General features: G+C 39.5%; 1 protein-coding gene across 1 annotated transcript in view; it reads left to right on the top strand.

The window, feature by feature from the left end:
• The window catches only part of itga1 (integrin, alpha 1), a 58410-nt gene that overhangs the window by 18052 nt on the left and 26945 nt on the right, over positions 1 to 13413 (top strand). Inside the window, exons 2-3 of the mRNA XM_042509266.1 lie at positions 5278 to 5398; positions 9776 to 9885. Coding sequence (XP_042365200.1) covers positions 5278 to 5398; positions 9776 to 9885 — 231 coding nt within the window. The remainder of the gene's footprint in view (positions 1 to 5277; positions 5399 to 9775; positions 9886 to 13413) is intronic.

The following is a 13413-nucleotide window of genomic DNA, read 5'->3' as shown; positions in this document are numbered from 1 at the left end:
TAGGCATGTGACGATATGAATATTTCATGTCACCATTATCCTGTCCACAACGGCTTGACACAATATTCACAGTTTTGCCAATAATGGAATTTCACTAACATCAACTTATCAGTAATGGTGTCATAACTGATAGTGGTATCAGTTGATGGTGGTGTTTTTTGTGATTTGAAATAAAATCACATATTTTCCCATCCCTCGTGCTCAAAAATTGTTTTTGGAAAACAAGCTCCAGCATGTTAACATTGTTATTTTGAGCATGTGAGCTTGCTTAGTTAGCATCTAGGTCAAAATTGCTGTGCAGCCTCTAGCATGGCTGATGACCCACAATCTTTTAACAATCATACTACAGCTTGTCTTGTTTATCTTTACTGACATTAGCACTAAAACTCTGTGGAATTTGGCCTTTTGTGTTCCCCCGTGAATATGAAGATATAAAACGCCTACATTCATGACCTTTTGCGTCGACTACACACCCACACCCTTCACATTTGGCCAAGAAATAAGCAGCGGCTGAGAAGACAGCCAAATAAGAAAATTAAGTCAGAGTCAGCAGAGCTAAAAACTGTCAGAAGTTGAGCTCGTGATAACCATTCCTGGAGTGATTAGAGAGGAGAGGACACGGTTTGAGCACAGAGCAAGAAGAAATTGGCCAAAAAATGGAGTCAGATAAGGATTGTGGGGAAGTCAGGAGGAGAAGCTGGGGAAAAAGGGCAGCAGAGAATAACAACTGATCAAGATAAAAGAACAAAGGAGAAAATCTGGAAATATTTCAGTTTCATAACTCTCATGCCCACGGCCATGCCAGAATATGAAGCCTGTCTCCTTTGGCAACAGTGTCTGTTATTTAACAGCAGCACATGGTGCATGAAGGTCCAGGTCCCACCCAAAAATCTCTGGCTTTATTCTGTTTAATGGTCAGACACTCGTCCATCATAATACTGCGCCATCTTTCACTCTGACTCATGTACCATTAACATTATCCAGCTTCTGTTTCTGTTTGCTTGCTCAGAGGATTTGTTTTAACTGTCTGTCTTGGATCAACTTTACAAGTGACATGTGTTTCCTACTATGACTGATTATGAGTTTCAGGGTAACCTAATGACTTTGTTACCTACAGGTGCTGATTAGCGCTGAGTTTTAAAGCTGATTATAGTCGGTTAGATATTTTACAGATGAGCAGGTGCCAGTTGGGTGTGTGTTTTTACTGTGACTGAACGATGCTTTGAAGCCTACAGGTGCTGACTTTGGGTGATTTTTATAGGTGGTTTGATGTCTCACAGGCCAACAGGTGCTGATCTGTGCTGCTCTCTGTCCCGGCTGTATCAGACAGATCTGACTTTGGCTACTTGGTTTGATGTCTTGCAGAATTGTTAAATGCTGAAATGGAGTCGTTTTGGTTTTAAGAACTGTATCCGAGAGGGCAGCAGGGTTTTATTGTGGGTTAGTGTGGCCGACATATATGCCAAGATCAGTCAGGACCACATGGAGCTGACCGAAAACAGACACGTTGGTTGCTCATTGTAGTCTCAGGCTCAGATATTTTTGTCAGTTTAGATTAGAAATTTCTGGTGAGCAAAAATGAGATTTTTCTCATGATAAGCAATGACATGCATGGGCTGTATTGGATCAGCTGGTCACATTTTTCAGTTTAAACAAGTTTACAGCCATGCTAGTGGCTATGTGAGGCTGTACTTAGCACACTGGTGCATTAGTTGAAATGCTCCTTGTTTAAAGCACAAGTTGGCTAATAAGAAGCCGATCATAGAAAAAATTAAATAATGAATGGAGGTTTAAAAGGACGGCAATGGTAGGGCAGCAGGAGTTTCAGTTTATATTAAGATTCTTTAAGTTCCCATGTTATCTCCCCCAGCTGTTAAATAAGATAAACCTGGTCAACGCTAATAGCACCATTCAGAAAAAATTGCAGTTTGAATAATAAACAGCAGTTAATGAATTAAAGGAAATGATTTATATTTAAAAGTAAGGATCTTATAGTAAGTGCAAATCAAACTGAATTGGATGGCAGGATAAAATAATAAAAACATATATACCTTTAGGGTTAGGGGTTGGGTTAGTTCAAGTTCAGCAGTTCTGAACACAGGTCTCAGGGGGAAAGTCTCGAATTTTGTGACCAATCCATCACCCCAACATGCCTCCTTAGGGGACCGCTTTCTTCTTTACTCTCACCAGTGCACTGGTCACATGATCGCAGCATTCTCAAATATGTAGGTTATACATGAATTGCTGGCTCATATATGTATGCATTTTGGTGCATTTCTTTTTGTAGAAAACAGTGCATGAGAACAGCCTGGTTGAGGCTGATGTGGGTTAATGTGGTTGGTATATACTAGTTTTACCAAAGAATTTAACAAACTTATATTTCAATTTCATGGTTTCAACAAAAAGAAGAGTCAGTGGATCACCACAGATCTATCCTGAGTGGAACATAAATGTCTCTACCAAATTTCATGCCAATCCAGCCAATGGTTGTTGAGGCATTTCAGTCTGGACCAAAGCAGTGGACCAACCCACATAGTGCCATGCTGCTACCATGGCTAAAAAAAAACTCCTGCTGCCTCTCCACTGCTCACCATGTGTACTAGAGTGCAACATGAACCCTTCAGAGCTTGATGGACAGCTTTATATGCCAGTGCCTCAGAGGCTCATGAGGCCATTTCCATCCACCAAGGGAGAAGTCCACTTATTGGTTTTCCAGGGCAGATGTTAGCCCAGCTCACGAAAATAGCCAGTTACATAACTCAGTGTTTTTGATTTGAACAGAGTGGAGCCAGGAGACACCAAATACAACAAAATGAGATTGGTGTACACAAAAGACTGCCAATCGACAGAGGACGTTCCCGTGTAACTTACAGCTCAGAGGCCAGCGTGACTCTGAACTGTACTCGAGTTCAGTATGTGATAAATGAGAAAGGCCTGGCTGGCCCAAAGCCATCTTAAATCAGCTAAATTAGCTCTGTGTGTGTGTGTGTGTGTGTGTGTGTGTGTGTGTGTGTGTGTGTGTGTGTGTGTGTGTGTGTGTGTGTGTGCGCGCACCTGTGTATTTGAGGGGATGTCTATAATCAGGTTAATAGGAACAGGAAATGGAGCTTCTCTGAGAGATGTAGAGGGGCAACAGAGGAAGTAGAGAAATGAGTGAGGGAGAAACAGAGGGGATAATATTTCTTGGCTGGGATTCCAGTATATGACTCTGCAGGTCTGGCTCTCGCTCACTCTCTCTCTGTGTCTCTGCCTATGTCTCTTTACTAGAGGGGAGTGTAAAAAGCGTAATCTTGTATGAAATCTATGGGATCAACATCTAAACATGACTGGATGATGACTGGCAGCAGTATGCTTTTTTAAGTTCTCTGTTTATAAGAAACCAGGGAGAGGGGTTGGTAACAGACTTGATTGCATGTAATTCATGCATCTAAACCTCCTTGAGTTATGGTTTACATATATGCTGATCCCTGTTTGTATTATTGCTCTCCAGGCCTGTCTTCGACCATGCATGTCCTGTTAACATGACAGAGTACACTGCACCTACACCAGAATGTCATGCGTTACGAAGGGATTTTAGACCATTTTCATTCCCAGGGTGTCAAATTACGAGAAACTCTGCATAAGGCGGGAGGGAGGGGAGGTGTATGGGTCAAACACAAGCAGACTTTCAGCCAAGAGACCACAGTTTGTGTCCCGTGTGAAAATGAAAGTCAATGTTGATTTGACGTAATGTTGTGTCACTTACGCACCACGTCCTGTGTGGAAAGACAGTGTTGCTCTGTTGTAACATCATGTAATTCATGACATCACTATTACACAACGTCATAATACATTATTTTACATCATGACCCTTAACATGATCTTTTTCTCTAAATTTATCTTAGTAGTTTGTTTCCTAAACCTAACTGGGGCTGTTTCACTACATTAAACATTAATGTGTTACAATATGCGTCAGCTATACGTCACAGAGATGCTAAAAGGTGCCCCTTGTAATGATGTGAGATGACAACGGGCATGACAAGGAGTCAGTGTTTGACAATCTGGGAATGAGGTGGATTGGGCATTTCTTTATAAACAAAAGTCTAGGACAAGGATATTTTGACTTGATGGCACTTTCTGAAAAGTCAGAGGATCACCAAAATTAATCAAATTTATGCCGAGGGGAACATTAATATGTTTACCAATTTTTTTGGCGATCCGTCCAATAACTGTTGGAATATTTCACTCAAAACTACAAATTTAAAACTCAGTGACGGCAGAGGAAAAGTCAGTGTATCACCAAAGTCATTGGTATTCATACTCTGGGGACCATGAATCTCTGCACAAAATTTCATAGCCCTCCTGTTTGTGTTGACATAATGCCAACTGGACCAAAGCGGTGCACAGACTGACCCAACGACACAACGTCCTTGAGCTGCACCACTAGCGTGCCTAGAAAGTCTATAATTACTTTAATGGTGAAACTCAGACTCCATATGGTAGCTCTCTATTGTCCTTGGGGTCAGACACATTAGCTACAAAGCATCATCATCATCAAACAAATAGCTGCTTTTTATTTGCGGCTCTCCATGTATGTGGTCTGTGTCTGCTTGTTCTTTATTTAATCCCGCTGTTCCTCGACTCCTCTGCACTCCCTCACAAGTCCGGGAATTGAATAAATTATACTGGAGGAATTCCCTGGCACAGTACATATAAAGAGCGTCATTGTAGTGCAGGCACAATGAGACATGGATGGATTTATATAGAGCCTCTGTGATATATACTCAGCTCGGTGACAGACGGACGCAGACTGCGCAGAGTGCAGAGAAGAAGCCATTGTCCTGCAGGTCAGACTGGACTCTGACCAAAGTACTTCGCATTGATGTTTGAAATTCCTCTAGTGTCCTCCAAAATGACTCTGTGTGTGTGAGCGTGATATGGTTCACACAGTTCCTCTCTCATATTGGTGTATCATCTCTATACTTTTGATATCATAAGAATGATATAAATATTGTGGCTAAATGACAAAAATGTCTGTTATTTACAGTTGTTCTATTAATAGATCAGTTTATTTTTCATTTCCGGGTTGAATCTTTATTGTTTATTAATTAAAAATGTTTGTTCATGCTGATCCTCTACTTAAATAAATTGCTCTTATTTCAGGATGTGATTGTTTATTAACCAGTCAGATTTTCAAACTGAACTCTCTCTGGGGAGCAGTGCAATAGCTAATGCAGGTCTAGTAAACAACAGTCTCTGGCATCCTGAATAATATTTCCTTTCCTTTCGTCCCCGCAGTGCTGCTGGCATGTGTGTTGTCCTTCAACGTGGACCAGAATAATGGTTTGTCGTTCAATGGTCCGGTGGAGGATATGTTTGGCTACACAGTCCAGCAGTTTGAGAACAGTGAGGGGAAATGGTGAGTGTCATCAACATTCATCAACTTTCACCACAACATCATTTCCTCCTTGTCACAAAGATCCTAGTTGAAACATGAGTCCATTTCAGACATACACAATGTGATGGCAATTCAACATTGTATTCGGTTGGACCCTGAACACTTTCAATACAGGACTGAATGCTATATTAAAGGGATTGCCCTGAAATCAAAAATAATTTTTTTCCTCTTACCTGTAGTGCTATGTTTTTGGTGTCAGTGCTGGAAATATCTACCGAACTGCACCTGCCAACTGTATCGCAGCGTGCTCATGAGCATCACTGATCAACCTAACTTCACAACTGAGGACACCATTAATGTGTGCATCTCACGCTAGTACGAGCACAAGCCTCTCATCAATGAGTAGATGTACACTTCCTTCTGCGTGGTGATACGGTTGGTGGTTTTAGTTTGGCAGAGACAAAATAGTTCCTACATGAGAGTGCTTAAATGAAATGCGTATTTTATTCACCTTATGAAGAGCACTGTAATTGCTTTATCACACAGTTTCAATTCTTTTTATTCATTTTAACATGTTGGGTTTATGGATGTTCAACCATTGACATTAAATACCATTAAGACAGATGTATGCAGTCACAAAATTCATCTAACAGTTTTATGTGCATTTTAGTTTGCAAAAGAACAAATAAATGAATAAAAAAACTCAGTGAAAATGCTAGAAATTCAAAAACATTTTGGGAAATTTTGTTACACTGAATACAGCCAACTGTGACAAAATGCAAGCTAGACAGACTTAACTAAAGAATCATGAATGTATATAAAGCACCTGAGCATCATCTTTATTCCAAATTGTTTTAGTTAATTTGAGGTTTAACTAGAACTCTTAAGTTATGTGATCTCTTTGTGCCCTCTTGTTTTGATTCGATGGAAACTAACTGGAGAATTAGCGCCACCAAATGTTTATCTTGGTACACCCAACTCCTAATATTTGCACAGTGGCAGGGGATGGAAACACACTTTACAGTTTCATTTACATTTTTTATGTCATTTTGAAAGTTTGGTTAAAATTTGCGATGCATTTGGATGTAAGTGACACTTCCTGTGCACAGTAAACTTGTGTGCACATGACGTTGCCTAACAACTCTCTTGTGGGTTTTTTCATGAACTGGTTTCTCCACTCTGGTGGTCCTCTTACATTGTTATCAGAAAATCTCCTATATATTGTTTCAGATAGGCTTGGCCAAAACGGTTCCTGCATTAGATCATTTTATGACACCAAGTTTAGTTTAATTCAAATCCTCAACAATAACAAAAGCGTAAAACCTTTATTAACCTGTAAAACAAAGTGAAGGCGAGCGCACCAGCTGCTGCCCTAATGAGGCTCCCTGCCTTTACTGCTCTGGCTGTTAACGGTAAACTGCCCACCAGAGCCTCCACACCAAGCCTGTAAATACACTGAAACCAAGCATCCGTGGCTCCTTGATAAAAAACAGTCTGGGAGCACATTTTTAAAAACCTTGTTAAGTGCTATTAGAGTGTGGTTAACAGCTCTGTGTCTCCACATCTCTCCTTCAGTTACTCACGTCTTCCTTCCAACCTGTTGCAACACCACTGCTGATTCTTTCCCACATGGCTGTACCTGGTGCTGTCCCGCCGTCACGATCTTATCAAGCTCATATGAGATCATTTACAATAATTCACTCACCGCTAATCAGTGGAGCCAGCTGTGAGTGAACCTCCACACTGTGCCCTGAGAACACATTGGCTCTGTTGCATCTCCAGATAACACTATTTTGTTCCAGTTCACAGAAACGTATTAAAGAGTTCTGAGTGATAAGGGCTTGATTGAAGAAGTTGAACTCAAGAAACAACATGAGTAAAGCAGGGGGGACGTCAGAGTTCTGAGGAACGGATGAAAACAGATGAAAAACAGAAACTAAAGAGATTAAACTGATTGATGGAGACAGTTTCAAGCAAACAAGGAGGAGGGGTTATACAATTAGAGATGTTATTTAGCCACCAGTGTGTCCATGAGGGAGAATATTTTGAAGAGAAAAGATGGCGATCGTAAAGTGACGTAACAATGCAAAGGCTGGGAGGTGACTGATTAGTCACAGATGTGTCCTCTAGACTCCCACCCCTTAGCTCTTCAGTGCACCTCAGTCGTGTTGAAATGTGACATAGTTTAGTTTTCATTTACATGAGCTGACTTAGTCATCGGAAGGTGAAGGTGAAGATAACTTTTATTCATTTAATTTACTTATTTTGTTTATGTGTTATTTATTTCATTCCCTTTTATCTGCATTTTTTATTGCTGTTTTTGCCTTTGTTGTTTTTAATCTTTATCTTATTTTATACTGACATTGTGCCCCTTTGCATTATTTGTCCTCTTGTTTTAATTTTATCGTAGATCCAAGAGTTTTGTCTCGCCCATGTTCAGTCAGACTGTTTGGATTTCTGTTGTTGTATTTCCTTTTAATATCCTCTTTCTGCTTTTGCTTTGCTTGTTCTATATAAATTAAGTTATTATCATTAGAGTTATTAAGGCGATGGTGCTGAAAACTGCAGACTACTGCAGAGCATAGTTTGAGACCAGCAAACATCGAGACATCGAGACATCGACTGCATTTCCATCCAAGATTATGGCAACCAGCTGGTTGTTTTAAGCCTAAAGTTGAACTCTTCATAACCCTAACCAAGAGATTTTTGTGCCTAAACATAACCACACATTAACCACAGCATTGTTAAAACACAAAGAAAAGTTTCAACATATCCTCTTCTTCATGGTTTGCTGAAATGTACAATGCCAACATTTATTCTGCCAGTTGGGTCACGGAATAGTTCAACATTTTGGAAAATACTCACTTTCTTGCCTAGAGTCAGACAAGTAGATCAATACCACACTCTTATTTGTCTGTTCAGTATAAAGCTAGAGTCACAATATGGTTAGCTTAGCGTAGCATAAAGACTTAAAGCAGAGGAGATAACCCTCATATTTGCTGGACAGCATAATATCAGTCTCCTTGTCTAAATTCTGCAAGACGTAGTTCCAAAATCTTGAACTATACCTTTATAACTATTGAAAATTATTTGATCTTAAAAGTGCAACCAAAGGAACCAAAGCACCGTCAAAGTCTTGAAGTCTAGGTATTTAGTTGTTAATCAAAGTATTGGTCAATTCAGGGCACCCAGTGGCTCAGTTGGCCCCATTTATAGATGTTACGCCCTCTCCCCCGAGGCCGCTGGTTTGATCCAGGCCTCAGCCCTTTGCTGCATGTTGACCCCTCTCTCGCTACCCCTTTCACTCAAAAAAAAGTATTGGACAATTAGATTTTGACCAGGTGGTGGCGCTAGATGTAAAGTCAAGGGATCACTGAAGTCATTAGGATTCATCCTCTGGGCATCATGAATGTCTGCGCAAATTTTAATGGCAATACCTAAAAACAGGGTTAAAAATGAAATGAAACCATTTCTCTTCTAACAGTTTTAATAATCTGAAGAAAACTGTGTCTGACAAGTTTATGTAGCTTGGACAGGAACAAGATTAAAGTACGATTTTATAACTTTCTGAACTGCCTTTTTTACAGTAAAGCAAGCAGTATCAACAATCTGCAGCCAATTATCTAAACGTATGTTTCATCCTGTTGAGTATTCATCATAAATGAATCAGTAATGTTGTGGTGTTTTCACAGACAGCTGACTGTGGAGTGAGCAGAGTGTTGTTGTATTTTGTGTCTCGCTTTAGATGATCAGGGCCCATTAGATTTCAGGAATGTTAATAAGCACGAATGTTTAGAGGAGGGCAGATGACTGACTCTTTTTAGTTTACTGACAGAGAGACACAATGTTATGCAACTCACACATGGACATGAGTGTGTAATGCAAACAGGCATATAGTCATTCACATTGAACATACATGTCCAGTACAGACCAGACACACACAACCACGCACACACGTTGTGTGATGTACAATAACACTGTTCTGATCTGCAAACATCTGCAGCATATCATACATTATATATGTAATGAGGTTATAATAAGGTGTTTTTTTTAAAGATATTTCAGTGTTATTTCGGATTCATACTGTATTTTCAGGTTGATGATATAACAGTGTATCAGCCACAGATTCATCAGCCAGTTACAATAAACTAAAACAGCTTTTTTAACCAATCTGAACCTCCTGTTTATGTTTTTAAATTTAACTACGTAAGTATAATTAAGGCAAATCTAAACTGTTGGGAAATTATAAAAACGCTCACCACCTCCAACCTGCCAACGCTTAATTTCTGCAGTAACATTGAATTGTGCTTATTATCACAACTGTTAAACTGTGACACTGGTGTGTGGTTGTTGGCAGGATATTTTACTAACCAATCCCAACTTTCTTTATTTGTTCAGGGTCCTGATTGGATCGCCGCTGTCGGGCCAGCCAGCCAAACGGACAGGAGACGTGTACAAGTGTCCTGTGGGGACGGGGGACAACACATGTGTTAAACTGGAACTGCCTAGTAAGAATATTGTTTGTGTGTATGTGCTGAAATAGCTAGTCAGTTAATCTATTTATTGATCAATATGAAAATAATCAGTAACTAGGTTTGGGTGGTATCTGTTTTTCCATACCTTCATACTTTCTTGACATTTGACTGAAGAAAATAATATATATCAGTTTTTGTGTGCAGCACCTCCCTCCATTTATGCCCCCAAGCGTCAATTTGCTGTTACACAAGCTCTTTCAGTTTATTTAGTCTAACAGATAAACAAAATAAACCAACTAAGTGTCAAGTTCTGTTATTACAAAGAAAAATAGAACCATACACATTCTGAATTTACGTTCCTCTCTTTCTCCAAACTGATATTAGCCTTGTTGAATCAAAACACTTCATTCAGACAGACACACCAAAACTATGTTTGTCAGTCTTACTGTTCCAACAGTAACCTCTGGTTACTTCAAAAGAAACTTAATTCACTGAGTAATATGTGAAAATATGCTGCTTTATCTTATGCAATGATACGTATGATATCCTACGCATAAGCGTCCCACAAATTATGGTATGTCCTTTACATAAAGTCATGTAATTATTGTACAGTTGCAGAGGTTAGTTTAAGGCAAATAAGCTGACTCTGGATATGTTTAGTAAATGAAGCACGGTTTGGTGTCTTTAGGATTAGGCAAGTGAAAGTGTTGTGGTCAGTGTCAGGAAAAGAAGCACAGTGATGATGTACTTTAAAATAGATGAAAGTTTACTTAAAGTTCGCATGGTTCCTAAAAAGAAAACAATCAGGAGATTATTCAGTGATGAAAATGATTATTAATTGTGGTCTTAATTTGTACCATATTTGGGCAGGATTGTGTGCAGTTGTGCTACTGTGTGTTTAAGGCGACTGTATATCTGACTGCGTCTCGTCGGGAGGAAGTGAGGCCCATCCGAACAGGAAGACAGTAAATAAACAAGGATTTAATGTTTCATCCTTCTAATTATATCTTAATGAAACAGATAAACACAGCTTAGCTCCCGGTCAGTGGTGTCTGGCTGTGTGTCGACACTGGAGGACTGAGAGTGAGCGTGTACAGCAGCTCTGCACACCAGCTCTCGGCTCAGAAATTAATACTTTTCAGCACAGCTGTTCACACCTCAGAATTACTGACTTACAGGAGTTGCAGTTCTCCCGCTGTTGGTAAATTACACACTATAAGTGCTGATAATTTACATTGAGAGACTGAAATGATACTCCTCCACTCTCCAGAGGAGAGTCCTGTATTTGTTTTATCTTGAATGAGTTAAGCAGGAAAAAGCTTAAATCTCACAGACTCAAGTTTAGTCTGCAAAACATCCACTGGGAATCGAGTGAGCTTGGCAGCCAGAGCAAGACAACTCAGCAAACAACTGGGAGTGGTTTACAGGACATCAACAACAACAATGCCGTATTTTGATTTAAAGTGAAACTGACTGAGTTTTTACCCTGGACAAGGAGAGCCCAGCAGGATGGGTTCATGTTAATGTTTTACTGGAGAGAAGGGCTTGTCAGTCACGTGTAAGTCTGATCCCTGCAGAGTCATTTTGCTCTATGCCCACTGTCCACGCCCTATAGTCTGTCTCCATAGGTTTACATTATTGCAGCACAGGAGAGAGATATGCCAAACCATAATGAGCAAAGTTAAATTAGTGTGGTTTTCATGTTGTAATTCTTAATCACGGTTCCGTCCGACCAATAAAATTGAAAGGTGGTTATGCCAGGACAATTACGTGTCATAAAAATACTGGCAAGAGAGTCCCAAAATCCACAGTTTATCAACATGACTGCTAAACAGAACTGCAAAATGTTTACATTCTGTTCAGAAAATTGCATCCAAAAGACAAACAAAATAAGACAAACTGTTGGCTGCACACAATTGCGTATACAGGCTCTGAAAGTCTTTTAGGCCGAAGAACTACTCAGCAGTGGTGGATGCATTAATATACTGAATTTTATCATTTTTAAATATGAAATAAAAATACAAAACTGTGGAGGCATGCAGGCAAAACATTGTTTTTTATCACAAATTCAGTGTAGCACAGTGTGAGTAATAAGCTCTTCTCGTCGGGCCATCCCGTAGGGCTGCAGTGAAGACAGTTTATTTTTCCATCTTTTTTTTTTTTTACCTCTCCAGGCAATGAGCTGCATGCATAATACACAGTCACACCCATACTGTCCTGTCCCTTTTACACAGACATAGATCTGGTGCTGTCACTGCACACTGCTGCCAGCTTAAAGGCTAAATAAATCTTTCCTCCCATTCTGTGATAGTACCTTTTATAAAGAACAGAGAGGAAGAAAAGCGTAGCAATATTCCTACATTAAACAATTAGTGTAGAGGGTTAAAGTGGCTAGAGGTATATAAACAGTCATATGGTCATATGATGGGTGAAGCATTCCTTTAAAAAGTACTCCTTGAAAGTACAGAATTATGAGCATCAAAATATACTATCAAAAGTAAAAGTAATTTTTATACAGAATGGCCCGTTTGAAAATTATGTGTTATGATACTGCATTATAATTATTGATGCATTAGTGTGTTCGTCACTTTAATGTTGCAGCTGGTAAAGATGGATCCTGTTCGAATGATCTGCAGCTGGGGAGCTTGTGAGTTTCCCTTCGGGATCATCAATCAAGTTCAATCTTAACTAAGAATATTACATTATGATGTATTTGTTGATTACATTTCCTATTGTTTGTCTGAATCTGAAAGTAACTAAAGTAAGGGGAGTCCAATATTTGCCTCTGAATTGAAGCTAAGAAGAACAGGTTTAAAAAGTAACAGAAAATGAAAATACCTAACTAACTTTGTACTTAAGTACAGCACGTACAGTAAATGTACGTACTCACTTTCCACAGCAGGCAATTCATGGCCAACACCCAGTAAATAACTGCTGAAAAAGTGGATATATATTTTAAAAGAAGCCACTTTGCAAACAGCATTTGACCTACAACTTTCTTTGAGTTTAAAGAGGTCATTCCAAACCAAAAGGGATTGTGTGATAAGGCTGATTTGTTCTGATTGCTATCTGTGGTTCACAGTTCACTGAGGACAAAGCTTTTATTCTCTTCTGCAGCTCGCAAAGCTGCTCTCAGTCCCACGTGGATGAATCATGAGGTGCCGGGTCTTGGTCTATGTCACTCATTTTATCAGAGTGTTAAGAAACAAAGAAATGTGACTATACAAACTATCTTTTTTTACCATCAAAGTGTGCTGTGTGTGCATGAGAGATGACTGATTACTGTGTGTCACAGAACATGTGTTAGAGCATAAAAAGATCCTCTAATTTTGTGTTTTCTTTAGTATTTTCTTGTCAGCTTGAAGACAGGAAATAGGGGAAGGATAGAAGAAGAAAGCAGGAATCTGTATTCACACGGAGATGAAGAATACAGCTGAATTTTAGTCACTAAAGGTCGTTATGCCACATTGCTAACCACAAGCCTGGCTGCTAATGAGAATCAGAAATGGTTAAATATCCAAATCCTCTCATGGGGATTGGTAAAGAGCTTGATTCAAAAAT

This window comes from Plectropomus leopardus, chromosome 20 (assembly GCF_008729295.1).
Source record: "Plectropomus leopardus isolate mb chromosome 20, YSFRI_Pleo_2.0, whole genome shotgun sequence".
Taxonomy (NCBI): Eukaryota; Metazoa; Chordata; class Actinopteri; order Perciformes; family Serranidae; genus Plectropomus; species Plectropomus leopardus.
Note: the sequence above shows the minus strand (reverse complement) of the source record. Positions and strands in the feature narration are given on the sequence as shown.